This window comes from Colius striatus, chromosome 1 (genome assembly GCF_028858725.1).
Source record: "Colius striatus isolate bColStr4 chromosome 1, bColStr4.1.hap1, whole genome shotgun sequence".
NCBI lineage: Eukaryota > Metazoa > Chordata > Aves > Coliiformes > Coliidae > Colius > Colius striatus.
In genome coordinates, this window is record NC_084759.1 from 118109442 (window position 1) to 118130804 (window position 21363).

General features: G+C 39.1%; 1 protein-coding gene across 1 annotated transcript in view; it reads right to left on the reverse strand.

Moving 5' to 3' along the window:
- Positions 1–266: 266 nt before the first annotated feature.
- Positions 267–21363, reverse strand: part of F5 (coagulation factor V) — a 38419-nt gene continuing 17322 nt past the window's right edge. The window contains exons 10-26 of the mRNA XM_062004840.1: positions 20900–21002; positions 20302–20513; positions 19436–19586; positions 18812–19024; positions 15064–16999; positions 13019–13184; positions 11591–11827; positions 10920–11127; positions 9772–9951; positions 7664–7780; positions 7137–7208; positions 5986–6080; positions 4558–4713; positions 3799–3943; positions 3492–3640; positions 2573–2755; positions 267–1800 (exon numbers count right to left, since the gene is read on the reverse strand). Of these exons, the coding sequence (XP_061860824.1) occupies positions 1612–1800; positions 2573–2755; positions 3492–3640; positions 3799–3943; positions 4558–4713; positions 5986–6080; positions 7137–7208; positions 7664–7780; positions 9772–9951; positions 10920–11127; positions 11591–11827; positions 13019–13184; positions 15064–16999; positions 18812–19024; positions 19436–19586; positions 20302–20513; positions 20900–21002 (4512 nt within the window). The 3' untranslated portion in view covers positions 267–1611. The remainder of the gene's footprint in view (positions 1801–2572; positions 2756–3491; positions 3641–3798; positions 3944–4557; positions 4714–5985; positions 6081–7136; positions 7209–7663; positions 7781–9771; positions 9952–10919; positions 11128–11590; positions 11828–13018; positions 13185–15063; positions 17000–18811; positions 19025–19435; positions 19587–20301; positions 20514–20899; positions 21003–21363) is intronic.

Here is a 21363-nt window from a genome sequence, read left to right on the forward strand (position 1 = left end):
TTAGGAAGAACTTTTTCACTGAGAGGGTTATTAAGCATTGGAACAGGCTGCCCAGGGAGGTGGTGGAGTCACCATCCCTGGAGATATTTAAAAGATGCATAGATGAAGTGCTGAGGGATATGGTTTAGTTTATGGATGGGCTTGGCAGTGTGAGGCAAGTGGTTGGACTGAATGATCTTAAAGATCTTTTCCAACCATAACAATTCTAATGATTCTACTGTCAAGGCAAAAATACAAAATAAAATCTTGATGGTTTTCATGCTACAATGTTATCTTTATTTCCTAGTGAAAAATGACGACAGTTTGTGACATAGTAAAAAAACACGAAAATATTTGTTTAGTTTTTCTACTTTTTTCGTTTCCATTCTATACCTTCATTTTGAAAAGCATGGTCTGTAAGATACATGAATTGAAAAACGATTGAAATAACTTGGAATAACTTGAAATAACACCGTATGATGTTCAAAGACAAACTGCTTTGAAAAATCCACCTTGGTCAATGGTACCCATTGTGATAAATGGAAGTTCTGCAATTAAACAAGTTACAGGATAGAAGTAAAAAACACTACTGGAAGTTCATGGACTGTGTATATATTTGCACTAAATGTAATCATCCTGGGAAAGATCCATGCATGGTCTATGCACAGAGTGGTTCATTAACAAAAATTCCACTAAATGGCAAAGAATATGCAGATGTTTCTCTCACCCAATTTCATCAAACGCTCTCCTCTGCCACCACCAGGCTGCATTCTCACTGAACTGCTACAGTTCTCAGTGCCTTCCTGTTTGAGGGAGCTCTCTCTACCCATGTCCTAAAAGCTTGTATAGGACTGAACTTGCATGGATTCTCACTTTGGTCCTGTCATTGCAGTTCCATGACCTGCCATAATCCAGGTTAAATCATTCCCTTCTCATTTCTGGGAAAGAATGATATTGCTGAGTCCCCTTCTCCTTGCAAGCACGCAGAAGATTAACTATGTGAAACCCACAGCATTTCAAGTGTGCTGGGTATGTAAGAACCAAATCAATAACGCAAACCCGCATTCTCCAAGAAGGGACTGCACACGCCTCAATGCTGGAATGTATTCTACCTTTGCTGCTGTGTAGATGAAAGACAGGTGCAAGTGAGGCCACCTCTACAATAATTTCTTACCAAAGTGCTGCTGGAATGCAGCACCACAGCTCCATATCTGCATTGTTTTCTTTCCTCTCAGCCCTATGTATGGAGAACATCCACCTGCTGCAGCTTTCTATTCCTCCTTTGTGCTGCAGAAGCATTACAAAATGGAGATAATCAGGGTTTAGGATTAAGGCCAGAGTCCTCCATTCCTAGGGATTTGGAACTTAAAATTCAGTAAAAAGTAAGACAGAGTACTGGCTAGAATGAAGAAGTGGTAATACAGATCATAAGGGACTGTTATTTCTTCCCAGAGAAATGAAGCTGTTTTCTAGTATATTTGCAGGAATGAAACATCTGCCAGAAAAATCTCTCACAACTCTTGCTGGCAAAACATTAAGGTCCTTTGAAGAAGCACACATCCAAACTACTACCTACAATTGTTTTAAGAGTTTTAAAAAAGATTGTTTTTCTGCATGAGAATTGCTGAAAAGTTAAGAGCTCCCAGGCTTGTCAGTCCTTTTCACAGCCAGACCCTCATCAAAATCACAGCCATAGAGTTCTACCCGAAGGGCAATACCGTGATACCATGTTCTTGGAACGATGCGGATAAACCTGGACAGGATGGGTGGGTTAAAGAAATGCTTGACGTGCCCGCTGCTGTTTTTGTTACCCAAGAAAACCTACAAGTAACACAAACACAATTAATTAAAAGGCAGCACTTTAAAAAAAAAATAACAAAACTACCTGCTTTTTCTTTTTTAAATGGTTCCAAGCTGTTGCATTAGCCATCCAGAGCAGATGGACTGTCTTATTTCTGATTTTACATATGACCATATACAATCTCTTCCTATGATGCTGAGTCAAAAGTAGTTCAGACCAGCAATATCTGAGTGAATTAAGCAGCCTCTTTCATCCGCACCACAAAATTTGCCACTCTAATTTGGGTGGACTGAAAAAAACCAAACTTGTCTGATTTTGCTTCTGCTAATAGCCCTTTTGGGGGCTTAGGTTTGTGTAAGGTGGTAGGGGCAACAATATCAAATATTGTGTCTGCTTTAGGTATCAGGAGCTCTCCAGCTGTGTTACAGCAGAAGTGCTCACTATCATTAATTTCACTTATAAAATCAAGGCAGAAATAAAAATCCTGAAAAGAGACTCCAGGAAATCCCTTGTGCTTTCAAATTAAATGCCCTCCCTTACAAATAGTGTCAAGCTCCTTTTATCACAACGTTGACTGCATCCTCTACAGATTTGGTTTTCTTTCCTTTTATTACTATTAATTGCTGTGACCAAAATCAGATGGCTATTATGACACTATCTGTATTAACATCATCTCCCTCTCATTAAGTGCTATGAGAATATCTCTTTGGCTGGGTATTCTGCCTTTGGACCTTGACTGTGCTTGGCACCTAAACCAAGCAACAATAAAATTGTCTGAGCTGAGGACGATACCTTGGCCACTGAGCTTGAATCTTCTGTATATGATTTCCACTCTGAGCCTTGGTCGCTGTATAGGATAACATAGGTTTTCACAAAGTTTTCAGCAGATATGGACTTGACCCCCTGGGTAGCGATAGCAGTTATCTTCTTAGTTGTGAGGAGATCAATTTGCAGCCACTGTTGGCTGTTGTTCAACTACAATTGACAGAAAGGGTTGTCTGTTAGCAAACATGGCTATGTCTTTATTTGCTTAAGTGAGAAATCCTGTTTAAAGTCAGCTAAAATTGCACCAAAATGCATCAACACTGTATCAAAGAAGTGCAGAAGAGTGAAGCTGGGGCAAAAGTCACAAGCGTTCTTGTTGGCCCCTACAATTAACTTCTTTGCTGCAGTAGGTGTATTTGGTGTCTTCTGATTTCCACATTCATTTCCAACACAGAATGAAAAATAAAAGATTTATCTCTAGTATTAAAAAGGAATACATAAAAGCAACCAAAACAGTAGCTCCCAGCAAATCTCAAAGAACTTTGTAAAGAAATGCAGCTCCATTTTGAAGACACAGAAGCTTACATGTCTTGCTGACGTCCATACACTCCCAAATCCATTAAGATGCACTGCCTGCAAACCACTGCAGGAGGGGTTTCTTTAACCCCTTGGAGACAAATATTCAACTTGTATTAATCTCCTGAAATTAAAAGGGCTGTTTCTGCAGGGAAGGGCTGCAGGCTCTGGCATCACCGGGACATCATCCACTTCTCAAAATATGATTTCATTGATGTTGCCAGAAGTTCATCCCAAAGGACAGCTAAAGAGCTGAGAAGTAACCCTATCAGGCTTGGCACTGGACAGAGCATGCAGGAAGTGCACAAGCACTCAGGCAGCACTATTTTATTGAGCTGTCTTCCCATCATCCCTGTTTTTCACTTGTTACCTTGGCTCGCCAGGCATTCAACTTTCCTTTCTGATTGAGACGAGCAAGTGAAGGATCCCATGTGCTAAACCAGGATGTCTTAACAGATGAGGCAGTTATCTGGGTATTCTTGATCTTTCCATTTTCCATTCCAAGTGGTAAAGAGCAACCTGTTGAGAGAAGCACTATGTTAACTCTGGTTCATCCAAGCAGCCACAGCCTAAGCCACAATGTTGGTATTGAGAACATATACACTTTTACCTTCATTTAACATATTAGGCAAAAAAAAAAATCAGAAAGGAAGCACCAGCACATGACCCATTCTTACCATCTACTTCACAGCCCAGAAGCTCCATGCGAAGAGTAGGTCTGTTGTAGGCCTTGGATGGGTAGACTCTGATGTACCTTGCAATAATAGGGGGATCAATAGTGTTCTCTTTCACCTCATAGGCATTGGAATTACCTTCAAAAATCTAATAAAAAAAACCCAACAAAAATTATCCACATATAGTTAATTGGATGGGAACAAAAGCTTGGATACTGAAAGCCTGCTCTGTTACAAAAGCAGTCTTTTTTTACACCATCCATGGTGATGGAGTGGCCTATGCTACAGGGAAACTTGAAATATTTCATGGTCCCACCTTAGCATATTTGCAAGTGCCCAAAGGCCTCTGTTCAAAGAAATGACCCACTTCTATGCATTACATAAGTCTGTAAGGTGACATTGGTAAAGAGGCAAAAGGAGAGGCAACAACAGGTTATCAATTTTGGAGTTGTGCCATAGGAGTCCCATGGTAAACTAAAGGGAGCTGTAATAGGTAGGGCTGGATTGGTTGAGCATAAAATGACCTCTTTCAGGGTACGACCTCATTTATTAAACAGGCCTTCTGCAGGCAATTCAGATAGTTTAATGTTCAACTGTTGCCATAGCAGAAAGGGAGGATCAAAAAAGAAGACCTAATTCTAAATGACAGTGGGGCTCAATTTTTAATTCTGCATCCTGCTTGCTTCAAAAAAGCTGATGTGGGCTTAGGAAGTCATCCTATGATGTTACCAAGTTGTTGCAACCCCTACGGCATGTACAGACCTTTTCTGCTGGGGAGCTGTCTCCTTTGAAGGTGCTCCACTTCCGTTTGTCTTTGCTGTAAACAATAAAGAAATTCTGGACGTACAAGGACTTAAAATACTGCTTGGCTCCCTGTATCTGTATCCCAGTTAACAGAACTTGTCTCTGAAAGTCCACCTAGGAACAGAAAACAGTGTTTATAGAGCCAATAAGCACAGTGAAACCTGTTTCATACTTGGTCATCTACACAATAGCTTGAGCCATGTATTTTAACACCCACAATGGTCTCAGGAGTAATAACAGTCAGATGCCAGAGTTTGTCTGGTTCTCATTTCATGTGTGTATTTATTTGTGTATGCACCACAACGATGCCTCAGAAATAACTGCATCTCCATGGTGGGCAGAACTCTGCTATCCCTGTTTTACAGGTAGGCAGAAGGAGTATAGAGAAATTCAAGGCTCACATATTTGTAAACTGTCTCTAGTTTTGGATACTCAGGCTAAAAAAATGTGTATGACATTCTGAAGTGTTGAAAACCCACTATTCTTGCTGATATTAGGTACAAGCACTTAGCATATAAAAACAAAGCAGCAAGATGATCTTATCAGCAGTGAAACTCATTCTTCGGGAAATGCCATGCACATGTCTGCATGCTTTACTGTAGTAACCTCAGCTTCTCACCACCCATGATCCCTATCAAATTCTTTCTCCTTCCAGCATTATTTCCAGTTCCACATCATGTCTCCCAACCTTCATCTCCACTAACTTGCTGGCACGTCAAATGTTAGCAAGCCAAACACAATGGCCATCTGCTGAACTTACACTGCAACACTAGTCTGAGTCTTTCTTTTCTCCCAACTGACAATTTGAACAAGATTTGTAAGAAATTTACTATCTTCCCTAAATTTGTGTGAAAATTTGTGTGCTACCTGGTGCACAAGTTGATCGGCATGGAAGAAAATGATGAATTGAAGTGAGTGAATAATATAGTGCTTGAAGCCATAATTATAACCTTTATTTCCCTGTGAAGCCACATTATGCTGTATCAAGTTGGATACAGAGGCATCTAAGCCAAACAGACAAAAAAAACCCTGAAGCAATGCTTGAGAGCATTACACTTGAAATGATTGCTCAAAAAACACATACCTATAAATATGCACTGTTAGGTAGACAAAGAAGTATTGGAAAGAATGACCCATTTGCCTACAAAATGGTTAGTCTAAACTGTGAGGGTAACTGTCCAGTCAATGAGCCTTAAGATCTGTAGAGACTGGGTTACTTCAGGGAAAATGGACAGTTTATAGCATCACCAATCAAACTTGCTACATCTTTTCAGTTTTGCCCAGCAGTCTTCTCAGTACAAACAAGAGCAGCTTGACCTTCAAAAAAAAGTTGTAGGGAAATCACAACTCAGTGATGGTCAAGCACATGTTGTGTACCAACCATACCTGGATCCAAGGAAGTTCTTCGTTTTGCATTGTAGTGCTCCAAGCATTGTATGTTCCAGAATTGTTTAATCGGGCTAACTTAGGTTCCCAATAGTCTAGTGAGAAAATATAAATAAAGCAGGGATATGAAGAGAGGCATTGAAAGAAATGGAGACTATGACTAGCTACTGATATTGAGTACTTCAGTCCTTTTCCAATCTATCTTGGGTAAAAAAAACCTAAACAAAAAAACAACCAAGAGACTCTAAAACCATAATCTAGAATATTTTGTATATAGTCTGCAACTGAAAGTCAGCTGTTAAGTTTTACAGTTGGCAGAATGACTAAAAAGAAACGCCTTTTATGTAATGTGTTGTCTGATGATTTGGAACCCAAGGCTAGGGTTTGCTAAACAACTTTTAGCCACCAGTGTGATCAGACAGAAAGCATGCTCTATGTTCATGAAAGAGAGCTCCCCAAGGACATTTCCATGTTAGCAATTGATATGGAATATATTTGACAACACATCTTTCACATCTTTATAACATTGTGTCAGGAAAATTAAATCCAAAGAAAAATCAGTTTTTCAAAATAACTTCTTGTTTCAAGGGAAAGGATGTGTGTTCCTGCATGTGCACGTTAACATGTATAACTTTCTTTGCCACTGTTCACGTAAAATTCTATTAGTTTGTCTACTAAATAATCCCACTTTTATACCAGGAATAAATGTAGTAAATTAAAGGTTCGATCATTGTTCTGAATGCCAAGTTCCCAAATCTTTCATAACAGACACACTTTGTCTTTTCACATCTCATACCACATGCAAATCTCAAAAGCTTTTTGAACACTTGGTGTTAATTTTCAAGCAGGACAAAAAAGAAAAAAAAGGACAAAAAAGATAAAGCTGTATTTGTTCCAGGTCACCCAGTAGGTCACAGAGGACTCCCTGATTCTCAAGCCTGTGAATCTGACAGTAGATCACCGTTAGAGGGCTACCTAACTCAGCTTACAGTCTCTGCTCGCAGCATCGGAGAGCTTTTTAACCTGACAGTTGATTCACTGCTGAACTGATCTTTTAGGATGTATCATGAGATGCCAAAAGAATATGGAACTGTAATAGTATGTTGAGTATACTAGGGAGCGTGCCCAGAGCTTTTCAAGTATTAACTCACCTATATGATGTGAAGCATCAATTTGCGAATCGAGTATAACTCCACTTGCCAGACCCATTGGAATCCTGCATTCTAAAGAGAGCATGGTAAGTTTGTTGTTAAAGGAGAACTATTCCTATATATATACACTGGTGGAACCTTCTAAGACAACATCACTCAGAACAATTCTTAGTGTTACTGTAACGTGACCACTCCCTTCCTAGAGAAGGCCAAGTTAATCTCTGCAATTTCTCTCAACAGATGGATCCACTAGTCACTACGAGGAAACCTCATATTCAAAGCTAGTATGCTAAAGCAACAAAGATAGCATGCTACATAATTCAAAGCTAGTATGCTAGAGAGTAAACATTTTTTCTCCTAGAACAAATTGACAGCAATTAACCACTCCACTTCCTCCTTGAATGCACTTAGAATCTGCTTTGGGTTTTTGCAGAACAATCTCCCACATTTATTTTTAGTGATCCTAAAAGGGTAGAGATGACTTTATATGTTGACCCTCCGAGTCAAAGAACACTTTCATTCAGTACCTTTCTCTACAACTAAATAGGATGCCTGCATTCCTGCTTGCTGATATTCCCCCACTGCAGTGTCTAAAAGCCACCAGCCAGGTTTCTGTGGTTTCATTTCGATTGTTCTAAAAGAGCCTAGAAAAAAATGGAAGAGAAACATCAGAAACATTAGCATTGTAAGGTCAATGTTAGCGAGATTTGACGTTAAATCAAACATGATGGTATGACTCAATCCAGAAAAATTAAATAAACTGCTACACATTGCAGAGAGAGTAATAACTACTACCATCTCATTTTTTTCTCTTAGGAAACAAGTTCCAGCTGGAGACTGAGACTGGAATTAAGTGAGCAGATCAAAACCTAACCATTGCTGCTAGTGCAAAGCACAAAACCTTCAATGTCTCTGTGTAACAAAAAGTACCTGCACGTTAATGAAAAGTGCTTTTAAGTTTATTACATAATATAGAGATATTACATAATATAGAGATATTATAATCAGCTGTGGTGCTGATTATAGTCCTTACTTCTGCTGCCCCAGTGTCTTGTTCAAGTAATGTAAAGGATGGATGTAAAGCAGTCAAAAGCAGATGTGGGAGAATCAGGTGTATAGGCCCTCCTCTCACTTTCTGCATGCCCCAGGACTAGCAAGGATTGTGCGGGAAGAAGATATGGTTCAGGCTGTTTGCTGTGCCTTTTAGAAAGCACAGCACATGTTTCATTGTTTTTCTTACATTGCTAGTTAGTGCAGACATGATAGTTCCAGTTCCCATTCAAAGAAAGATGTACATAGATGTCACAGTGAAAAACATCACCCTAAAAATCTTAAATAGTGAATAAACCACCTAATGTTCACTAAAATAAACTCCTATATCCCAAGCAAATCCCATTATTTTAATCTCTGTGTTGCCTTTTTTTGTTGTGTTCTTTCAAACACTTGTAGCTGGCACTACAGGCTCCATAAGCACTGTTACTGCACACATGCACTGCTGACCATGATGGGCAAAAGAGTATATCCTGAGGCCTAATGAATACTTTTAGCTTATATCCTTTCTCTCAGGACATAAGAATGCTGCTAGGGCTCACATTCATTCTTTCCCTTCTGTACTACACTCATGTTAACATTACAGAAAATAAACCCCCACCATAGTGAGCCAGACACCAGAGTAGTATTTCCCAGCAAATATCAATGAGCCTTGTTGGTATTGAAGCCTGAACAGGCTGCAGTATTTTACATGTTGTTTCCCAAGGAGTTGGTGGCTGATGCTATCCTACCAGCTCCCTTTTCCCCTTACTGACCTTTGTTGTTCAGCACCTTCCAAAGCCAGGCCCAGCGCTATGACATACTTTGCAGATAGGAAAAGAGAGATGCAATAAAGGGGAGAAAAACACTCATGCTCACAGATCTGGCGAGTGACAAGGAAAGTGCAAAATGGAAGACAGTGCTGCAGATCATACTGCTATTCATTTTCCATATATATCTCTCATCTGAGAAGATGACGTTTGTCCAAGCACTTAAGTTTTGTCTACAACTTTACTTGAATTTCCACTTTGAAAGGATAGCAATGTTATCTTTATCTCTCCCCTCCCATACTGTTAAGTGAGGGGCAAAGCAATGATTTTCCTTCTAAGTATCATAGACAAAAGAACTGTTAGTGCTCTCAAACTCTTTCTTACTCTGCCCAAAGCCAGCTTAAGTTCACCTTTACCTTGGTCTGGAGAAGAGGAGACTGAGGGGAGATCTTATTAACATTTACAAATATGTAAAGGGTGAGTGTCAGGAGGTTGGGACATACATTTTTTCTATAGTAGCTAGCAACAGGACAAGGGGTGATGGGATGAAGCTGGAACACAAAAAGTTCCACTTAAATATAAGAAAAAACTATTTTACTGTTCAGGTGAAGGAGCCCTGGCACAGGCTGCCCAGAGGGATTGTGGAGTCTCCTTCCTTGGAGGTCTTCAAGACTCTCCTGGACGCATTCCTATGTGACCTGATCTAGGTGGACCTGCCTCTACAGGGGGATTGGACTAGATCATCTCTAAAGGTCTCTTCCAACCCCTGCCATTCTATGATTCTATGACAGACTGCAACGACTACCCCTTCAAACTTTTTCTGCTCTGATACTTACCTGGTAGGAGTGTGTATGTACCAAGCTGATGCTTTGGCTCTCCTTGTTCTATGAAGGTCTGTCCATGAAAATTAACAACATGAATGTCTTTTGGCCCACCCATATTTAGCAAATGCCATCGGACCAATTCACCTTCATACATCCTCAGGCCTTGCAAATTGTAGGTAATCCCATTAATGGCTGGAAAAAAACCAGTGAGGAACACAGCTCATAAAACAGATTTCTTTAAAGTGCTAGAATGTAGTCATTAAAATGAGTAAAATAATGAAGTAATGCATTTGGGAAAAACAACACCTTTTCCAATTCAAAGTGCTGCACACTGCACAGTCTACGTACATCGATTCAGAAAATCCAGCAACCTCAGCATAGGATCTGAGTACAGGTTTGCTTGTAACACATGAGAAGTTTGCTTGCCAGGAGAAGAGAACAAGGAGGTGTAAAGAGATTAAATGTCAGATGGGAACATCAGGCCCAAAAGAAAGGATGGCTATCCAAAACGTGTTCTGCAGTTTTCATATCCACAGTCAAAAGGCAGCTTCCACTTTGCAATATGCTGCTTCTTCAAACACGTTCACTTAAAATAAACAGGATCAGATTTTCAAAGCCACAAACATAGAGTTTTATTACTGAACATCATTTCAATGAGAAAAAAGGGCTACCTTTGAATACTCACCACTTAATTCTACATGACTAAAATCTCTATCCATAGAGACGTATATGAAGGGCTGTCCTACAGCTGCTTCAAATAGCTCAGTAGAACTACCTGATTTGTCATATTATTACAGTATTTTTAAAATGTCTTGCAAAAATGTTTCTGGGTATTAACTGTTTACTGAAGAGAGGTTTCTTGGCTTTTTGTGGTTTGTTTGTTTGTTTTTTTTGTGAGGGGTAGATGAGTATGAGAGGTTTTCTGTTGAAAATTCTAATATGTCCTTTCTTCATTTTAATTAGAAACTTCCAGTCAATGCTAATCTTTACATTTAAAACTATGACTATTATGGGTACAATGGAGAAAAAATCCCACCCCATTCTCAAAATTAATGTGCAGGATTTATGCATGTTCAAAGGCACTATGAGCTGAGATACCTCTACCAAAGTCTTTCCCCGTATCTCAATAAACGGAATACTTGGCAAAATTAAGTAAGTACCGTGGAATTTGTGGCATTGTTGTGTTTCTTGGGTCTTCTCAGTACAAGGCCTTCTAGAACGTTTGTCAAAGTACCAGCTTTTCTCTTCATCAAAAGCCATAAAAAGCAAGAAAAAATCTCGTGTCAACGTTCTGCTGTCTGATTTACTGAAGGTTCCTTTCTGACAGATCAGTATTGGTCCAATCAGACCAGAGTTAATATCTTTCTCCTGGAAGGTAATAAACTCATATTAGATGTAAAAGTGGATTTCCCAAAAGGTGTCAAAAAACCCAGCATTCTGTAGAAATGCATCAGGCCCAAAAAAATTAAAGCAGAGGCCAGAATTGCTGTTGCCTTGTATCTTCACCTTTCTCATGCTCGGTCTACCAAAGAGCTCCCCAGTTTGAATTGTTCAACCGCTTATATCATCTCTCAATGTAGTACAACAGATTAAATGTCAGATGGAAACATCACACTCAAAAGAAAGGACAATTATCTAAAATGTCTCTTGCAGCTTACATTTCTACAGTCATACAGAAACATCATTTGGAGACATTCAAAACCTGACTGGACATAGTCCTGGACAGCCTACTCTAGCTGACCCTGCTTGAGCTGGGGAGGGAGAGAGGACTAGGTGAACGTTTCTGTGAGCAACCCCAGCAACACTACCTCTTCTGTTTTGAATTCCTTACCAGATTTAAATCGGAGTAGTAGATCCAGGCCCGACAAGCTGAGTCTGACTGCACAGGGCCCGATCGCCTGTTTGCATACCATACATATATATAGCTGTTATTAGGTTGAACTTCATCATCTTCCTTAAACCAAGCAGTAGATTCATCATCATAAAGGCTTCCCTCAGAAGACTTTTCATAGAGGAGTCCGTGAGCATGGAGGGAATATGGTCTGGATGCCAGATTTTTGAAATGAACCTAAAAAACATAGAAGAAATAGATTCTTGTTCAGCAAATCCAGGCCTAAATAAAAGTCTCCACACCAGACATTCACATGACCTCAAGTGAGAGTCAAGATTTGTGTATTGATAACAGGCTACACTGTTCATGGTATAGGTGACAGGGACAGCTTTTAATATCTCCATGCAGTCACCCTCTCCTTGATGCATGGAGTAAATTAAAAAGTAGAAAGCATTTTATCTAGCTCTTTGTCTTCCACTGAGTCTAGGTTCTTAGGACTTCTACTGCTGCCTTTCACACCTGGATAGGCTTAGTTACAGCAAGCAGGGAGATGGGGAGTTTCTATCTCTTACACTTTGCTTCACAGTCACAATAAAGAAGGACCCAACACAGTAACACTAGACCTCTGTATATATTGCTCTCACTGAAACTGGTGCTTCTCACTTGTCCCAGAGGAGCATGAGGATAGGGAGAGTCCTTAGCAAATAACACTTCCAAGATAAAATATCCTCTTTCTTCTCTTAGCCATGTTTATAAATGTAGCTCACTGTGTTTCTGTTGTGCACCTACTTCTACTGAAATAAGCAGAAAGGAGAAAGAGATCTGCTCTCTCCATCTAAGTCTATCTCTGGGTATTAGAAGACTGGATGAAGAGCGATGAGAAAAGGGAAACTCTACAACAATGTGCTTCCTAATGCAAATATAGCATGGTATTACCAAGGATATAGTTCCTCTCCATCCTTGTTTGTATTAGAACTAACCAGCCCATTTAATGCAAAAGTTTCCAGAGGAAAATACGCTTTTTGGACAAATATAAATATTCAACTTGAATACAATGTTATCATTTTTTTTTTATTAAGAAGCTCCCTTAACATAGAAAAAGTAATATTTCAGTGCCATCTGGGGTTAAAAATATATTTTTTTTAAATGTTAAACTTAAATCTCATTTTACATTAGACTAATAAGATAGTATTTAATGTTGAGAAACAGGAAAGTAAAACAGAAGTGAATTTACTGTGGAAGAGAGAAGGATGTGTTTCAAAGTGACACACCACTGTGCTTGCGTGTCCACACTGCAATGTCTGTCTTTGAAAGCTGTTTCCCTGTCATCATCTTTTAAAAATGTGTGTCGTGTTTACAGTCATGCTGTAAGACTGCCCTAAGAATCTTAAATCTTATCCGGCACACATATTCAAAACATTGACCTACTTGGATAACATCGTCCACTTCAGCCCGGATAACTGGACCCAGGATGCCAAGGTGTTCATTATATTCATCTTCACCCTGAAGAGTCGTAAAGGTACTGTCTGTATAGCTTTGGAAAATCACCTTAAGTGTGGTGCCTTCTTTACAGGTGTTGTCATTCACCATTGTACTGAAAGAAAATCCCCAATTAAAAGCCCACACAGTGAGTCAGAAATAATAGCTTTGATGAAATCTGAGAACTAATACAGGAGGAACATTTTAGAATATAAAGGATAAATACAAAATAAATGTCAGATGATTCTGAAAATCATGGCTTGCAATGCTCAGACAATTCTAGTTCTACACTTGTATATGAAAACCTTCAAAGTTTTGGTCAGCTATTGCTGAAAAACTCCAACAAAACTCTGAAAACCCACCTGAACTCTATTTTCCATTTTTATCATTAGCCTCAATAATCTGTATCAGGGTTTAGCTCAGAGTGTAGTGAGCCTACCACCTATAACCTACTGTCTCACAGACATACCTTCTCTGGAAAGATAAAAGAAGCACACTTTATATTTGATTATATCTGTATTTTGCAACACAGAGCTGGTAAGAAAAAAAAAGCTTTTAGGCATTAAAATAATTTTTTTCAGTTCTTAAGTAGAAGCACCAAAATGCTATTATTCTGATAAAACATTCTATTATTCCCTATAAATTGTGCTTTGTTATGAATTCTGCAAATAGAAACTTAACTGAAGTCATCTACTGGGAAGAGTGGCTGGGTTTGAGCTCTTCAGCACACTGGGACATTACATGCCATGGGCTTTGTTAATTGTACTGGAACTCTGCACCTCTCATCAGTTGAGGACAAACCTCACTGGGGAGCTCTACACAGAGCTTTGAGCATAAGGATTTCTTTATATTGCAAATGTGCAAAGAAACCGTCTGTGGCTTCTGCCATTTTTGCATGTACCATTTATATGGACTGAGATTAGACAGGAGTAAAACCTGGAAAACACTGAAAAAGTGGCAGGGGACTGCCAGTCAAATAAAACCGAAATTCAGTTTGAGAAATAATATATGTAAGGAGCTGAATTTTGTACAGTGATGTTTTTCTTGCTTCTATTTTTGCTGCCTTTGATAAAAACCTGAAGTTGTGGCAGTTTTGGTCTTGTTCCTTTCAAGGACCACAAAGTTCAACACTTTGACAAAAAATTTCTACACATTGCAGGGCACTAATCTAAATTTGTAGGAATTAACATATTCAATTTTTAGTACAGAGTTTCTCTCAGGTCACATATACTCTCTGCTGTGGCACAGTGGTCAGTCTTCCCTGTCAAAATGTAAGAAAACTTCAGCGTTTGTGATTCAGTCACCAACTTTCTCTAAACAGTAGGAACAACCACACAGTAACTTATGCAGCTTTGTTTTTACTTTAAGCATAAGGCAGTCACGAGTGTGGTTAATCAATTTGCATATGTTTTTCAGTATTGCAGTCTTCTGAAGTTGGAAAGTGCTATTATCTCATTTTACAATGGAGAACTGAGACACCAGAACTAGTGCGAAAAAATGAGATTTCATCCTGCCTATAGGCACAACCTGCCTATATTACATCAGTTAATCCATTAAATTCCTGGAAAGACATTGTACAAGGTGGTCTCTATCTTGTCTCTACTACAGAATCCAAGAAGTCAAGGAGGAATTAAAAGAAGTCATTCAAGTATAACAAAACTAACTGGAAGTTTCTCTCATGACCTCTTATACTGGGTGTTTCAACTTCTGCCATAAAGAGTTTCTAGTGAGTCTAGAAGAGGGGGTTAAGGAAAAAAAAAAGGAGAGGCGGAGAAGAGTTCTTAATTGTGCTGCTCATTATTATAATAATTTCTCACTATGACATTCTAGGGAGATCCCTGCCTCCCCTGGAAAATTCTTAGGGTTCAGCAACTGAAATGTTGGAAATCACGTTACACATTAAAGATGCTCTTAAGTTTATCAGCACGTGAATCAACATTCTGCTAGTATGTATCAGACGGTGTGCAAAATGAAAGCAAATTATTTAGCCAAACCTTTTTTTATATCCTGCGTAGTTCCAGCAGACCTCTTTGGCTGCGATATAGTATCTCCTCTCATTCCCTTTGCTACGCAGGTAATGCTCAGCAATGTTGTCTGGGTTACGTTGTTCATTGATATTCACTTTTGGATCTGTCATGTATGGGTCCTCAAAGCTCACATAGTGGTATTCGTATTCCCCACCTGATGTTTCCTCATTGTAATAGCCTTCCATAATGTATTCATAGTCTCCATTTTCCTGAGGAAGCCCAATCGTGATGGATGGCTTAAGCTGCCTTGGGGTTAGTGTGTAATTTAGTGACTCTCCGTGCCTGGCTCTACTCAGATCCGCTGTATTGTTGGCCCTGCTAGGTGCCCCCGTGGTGTTAGTGCAACATGGCAGTGTTGTGTGGTTGGTCTCACCCGGAGACAATGTACGGCCAAACCCTGCCATAGAATCGGCGATTCTGGAGGGTTTTTTACTCCTTGGGCTCAGCAAGTGGGTTGTTTGTGGATATTCCTGTTTTTTCCTTCGGATCTTGATGAAGGTTCCAGATGTACTCAAGGTATCATTCTTGTTCCCATTCCCCTCCTTTCCTTTCAGAATTGGGTGCATGTGGCTCCCATTCTGTTTTTCTCCCATTAAATTTGAGAACCTTTGATACTTCTTCATATGCTTCTTATTTATGAATGCTGTACCATTTCCACCACGATGATTTAACATCCCACTAACAGATTTGTCTAAATTTGCCTCTAATCCCAGAGTTCCTTTTGCAGACACCAAATTCCATTCCTCATTTGTCATTTTAGAAGAATATTTCTGAGTCCTGGGTGACGATGCTTCTAGCAAGTTCTTTACTAGTGCAGGGCCTGAATTAGGGCTTACATTACTGAAAGTATGACCTAAAGTGTCTGGTTGTCTATCTTTGGAGAGCTTGGGTTCAGAGGGACTGGATGCATTCAACCCATCTCCTACAATGAGGTCTAAAGCAAGCGTCGAGTTAACCGCATGCGTGGCATTTTCCATCTTGGCTTCTTCCTCTTCAAGTTCCTCATCATAATCATTTGGAAGCTGGCCAGTTCCCAACGTGGCTATACCAGATGTCTGTTCTGGATGATGAACAGAATGAGGTGCCCTGGTCTCATCAAAAAATGAGACATTTTTATTTCGTACATGGTGTAGAAGAGCATTCATCTTTTGGACAGAGTAAAACTTCATGGCCAGCGAGTTTCTCCTTTTCCTTTTACTGTTACTGTCATGGTTTCTGCTTTCTGTGTTTTCCTCTTGATGCTCTTCTGAAAAAAAATTACCATCCTTTCCATCAGTCAGAAGCTCTTCTGCAAAATTCCTTTGGCCTTCCCTGTTGCTCGGCAAGTATTCACCTGCAGATTTGTTACCGTGATCTGTTTCATAACTGCTTTGGCTTCTATTCTCAAATACCAAGTCAGCCTTTCCATCACTTGTCCTAGCTAAAAATAAGTCCTCTTCTGCTGTGACTGATGTGTGATTTGACTGGAATGTTTCACCATCAATTGAAGGAAGAGGAGTGATAGTTTCTAAGAACTTATAGGTGTTTGTGGACTCACTACTATTAATAGCTGTCAGACCAGAGCCAGATGTCAACTCAGAACTCGTGACATCAGCGCCTTCATACTGTTCCCAGGCCAGTGCTGTAAGGTTTTGTTTTTCTTCATCACCTGTTCCCTTCCTTGAGCTTCGGATGGAGTAAAAAGTAGCCAGGTAATCCTGATAATCCGAGTCCTCTTTATCTGCCTCTTCTTCCTGCACATCCTCAACTGAGGTGGAGATAGCCTTTTTATCAGTCTTGGTGGGAGTGAAATCCATAATATCAAAGGAGTCATCTTCCTCATAGTCACATCTGGCATCTCTGAATCTCAGCCTCATGCCATAACTCATCTCTGGGGTACCCCAGGATGTTAAAAGCCAAGTACCTGCAATGGAAATACAAGTATTTTTCTAATATACAGTAGTTATGAGAGTAGATGTTGGCTATCATGGTCGGGGTAAGTTGATGGGTTTTAGGAAGTGGAGTGCTAATCCTCATCTGAGATTAGCACGAGTTCTCATTGCAATTAAAGGTAATACATGTAAATAAATGATAGCACACATAAATAAGTACATCTAAGAGCTGAAGCTCTTCTCCACAGATTAAGTTGTACCTGGGATCAAACCTAACCCATAAAAGAGATAGACATGAAAAAGAAAGAAAGAAACAATATAAAAGATCCTATGTTTAGATCTGGATTTAACTAAGACTGGGATCTTTAGAGATAAAGTTTTAATTTCATCCTATCTTTAATACTATATGCAGTGCCACACAGATTGCACTGAACAAAAGAAATGCATTCTGAGGCACTGTTGACATACATTTGACAGACATAGTATTTTAAAAGACTTTTATGTATAAAGGATGATTTTTAAAATGTAAAGAATTTTAAAAGGATAAAATTATTTGAGGCAAAACATTAGGCTGCTAATCTGAGGCATCTAAGATTAACTTAAAATTTTTAATAATTCCTCCAAAGCCTAGTTAGAAGATAAGTTCTATATTTGCAATTAGAATCTGCAGACGACAAAATACAATCTGTTTCCCTAAACACCGTCAAACCAAGTTCTTTGCTTGTTACAGTTTGCTTTTGGAACCAGCAGAAATGACAGAATAGACAGAATTAACAGAATTTGGGAAAGACAATATTTTTCATTAAAAAGGTCACATACAATTTTTATGTATTTATCAGAGCCTGAAGTGACCTGCAGAGCTCTCCTGGTTTTTAACAACAGCAAATTTACAAAAGAAAACATGCCCAAGGTGAAAAGAACAGATCACATACCAAAATCAAGAAAACGTATGACTTTGTTATCAGGGAGGTTTCCATAAAGTCTTATGAAGGTTTAATGATTCTCTAGTTTTGAACAAATAAAACCATTTAACATACATTTTTGACTTACAAAGTCTTAATGCTGTGTGATCACCAAAATCAAGCTTTGAGAACATACAGAATTTGTTACTTAAATAGATAAAAGATGCAAAAAACCCATTGGTGTTTTAAGTAGGATAAGGATATCTAAACCTTGTGAGATTTTAGGATGATTGCTAAACACTCACAGCCTTACATAATGAAGAACCTCTGTCCTTTTGTAAATAATTCCATGTGGGCTAGATGGTTTCTAGCATCACCTTTTCAAGATATGGTATTCATAGTAATTTGACATTAAGATGTATACTGATGACTAGTAGTCCAGTTCAGTCAGGTAGACTTTACTGCTGCTGGATGACCACAAGTCTGAGGTGAGGTGTAGCCACTTTGTTCAATAATGACTAGTGTAATTTGACAGTTTTGGCCCCTTGTAGCTAAGTTAGGATGGACAAGTACGTGGCAAAATTGGAAGTCCTACAGTAGTGTTGATACTAGATTGTTTCCAAAGACTATTTTAGAATTGGCTTGAAATGATCATTGCTAACTCCAGTACTAATTGTGAAGCAAAAAAAGAACCCAACTCACTGCAACAAAAAAATAACAGAAAGAGCCTCAGTATTACATACAATTATGTTATGTGCTAAGTCTCTGTAGCCAACAAAACTCCATACACATCAGCTGCACTGCTGAATGATTCAACATTTTCCAGCACTATGTTTATCTGAAAAGCTTTCTTTCCTATTTAGGTAAGTCCTTACAGACTGGAGATTAAAAAAAACAAAGAGTCTTAGAATAGTCGTTAAACATTATGGTTTTACCACTTACCAACATTGTCCATTTCCACTGTGACTGATTCTCCACTCATTGGGAAAAGGTTTAACACATCTTCGTACTTCCCTCGATGCAGAAAAGAGTGCCCAGAAAGGCGAACAGAGACAATCTCATCATGAGTGCCAACACTGGAGAAGTGCCACTGAACCACGCTATCTTGGCAAAATCCAAGGATCTCACTGCTGTCAGACACATAGCCATTTATTGCTAAAGGGAAAACAAAATAAAAGTGGTTTCAATATTTTCAGATTAAGACTGTTAAAATCTCCTGTTCTTTGTTGTCAGTCCACTAAACTGGACTCACATTTGCACTTGGAAAGAGACTGGCACAGGGATGAAACCACAATAGCCTCAATGGAGATTTCAGCTCTGGAAATAGTATCTCTAAGGCAGCAGAGTGCTCTGTCAAAGTCGAATAGCCCTTGTCCTTGCTTCAGGGTCCAGAGCCAGACTGGTTCCTAAAATTCTGCATATTTCTGTACAGTGCCACCTAGCAGGGTTAGAATTTCACTAACTTTCCCAAGAATTCCCTGATTGCACTATATCTGAGAAATAGCAGTCACTGAATGTTCAGGTTCGTGTGAGCTTTTGTAATATTCAACTTGATATTCCACTCACTGTGCATTATGTTTGAGTTATAGAACTTGGGATCGTCCCTTTTAACACTGGCAGGATTGGTGCAGTATTCCTTGATGTTATCCTCTATGTACCAGCTCTTATTTTCATCAAACACGGCAAACATTGCTTGCTGCTCCACATCTGCCTTTTTCTGAAAGACAGTCAACATAAAAGTTACATTTTATGAGCAGATACATATTAAAGACTCAGTACTACTATCTTTTTTATTACTTAAGCAATAAGCTTCACCAGAGTTGTGGTAAGCGTGATTGCCGGGCTAAGGGAAAGGAGGGTCAAGACTTCAAGGTCACAACTGCAACCAATCCATGGTAGAGCACTGGGAAAGCCTCTAGCATTGCTGATATGCATATAGTATACGGCTGGGCTTTCTGTAAAAGGATCAGCCTCCTGGTTTGACTTGAGCAGAAACTTTTGACATTTTTTTCTCCCAAGTGATGCTCAACTGTTTGCCAAACAAGATTTCAACAGATGGCAAACAGAACCGCTCACCCAGAGCTCTCCCATGCTGTTTGGGTTAGAACTCAACAGGATCTGACAGAAAGGGACCAGCTCAGATCTGAATGTCTTTAAGAGTGTGAAGGTACAATAGCAGCAAGAAAAGTGATTATCAAGTCTAGAAGTCTGTACACTTGCAAGTCAGGTTGACCTTTTGTTGAAATGCTTCTCTTGCTAAGAAAGAAATATACAATTTCTCTACCACCGTGTACAATTACAGGATTGTTTGATCAAGAGATTTCTTTAGAGGCCTATCACTTTAATTGTTCTCTAAGGGGAGCAAGATCAAAACCACTGTAGATCAAATACTATTATTTGAGCAAAATCTAAGAGGTTGCCCAATATGTTACCTGCACACCCTTCTGTGTCAATGCTTCACTTTTACAAATCAAAAGTGGTCCAATCAGTCCAGAGGCTATATCTCTCTCAATATCTACAGCACTATGATACAGCCTTGTAATACATTGTGCATCCTGTGCAGTGGGTTGGTCTGTTTTAGCAATTTTCCATTCATAAGTGTAGGTCTTCCCTGGTTGAATTCCTCTGCTCTGTGTCCCATTGCCTAAGATAAAATAATGGAGAACAGTAATGATACAGACTTTAATGACATAGTAATGATACAGATCCTTATATAATATAAATCTCCACCTTTTAATGAGATTGGTGCAGTTATGTCATTTCAAGCTACCTCTGATATAACTGAAGTTCACATAAAAAAAGTTTAAATTTCTCTAAAATCACAAAGAACAGAAAAGACAGTACAAAAGATTATTGGTCTATGCTTTGCAGATAATACCTTGGTTTCTCTAAAGAAACACTTCAGGTCAGCAGAAGTAGAGCACAGAATTGTGGTCTCCCAATCATGCATACTCCTAGCCGCCTTCTTAAAAGCAACGAAACCCTCCACAACAGTTAGTGGTATAGAAAATGTCATCACGGATTTCTTACCTGTGGAATCCAGAGGATAATCAGCTCCTTCTGCATTCTTTGAAAGCGTTACTCCATGGAAGTAAATGCTGTAGGGTCGACTGGCCTTATTTTTGAATACAATCTATATTGTTAGGCAAATGAAAAAAAAAAAGGGGGATTCAGCATTCAATAAATCCTTGTCTGATTACATACCAAGGTTCTAACTACAGTAGAATTTTTCTGGTTTCAGCCCATGAAGTGCTGGAAAGGGAAAGTGATGTCTTAAATATTGTCTGATAATATAATCTCACAGTGTAAATGCTACTGGTACCCTGCTGCTGGGCTTTGTAAAGCTCACTGGCTTACATCTGGTCTCTGGAAAATCTAAAAAGAACACTTGTTCTTCCAGCTGCCAGGCAATGCTACCTCACGGAGCATGAAGTTATCGAGTTAAATTATTAAAAACCTTCACTATGGGAGAAAATTAATTTTAACAGATTTAA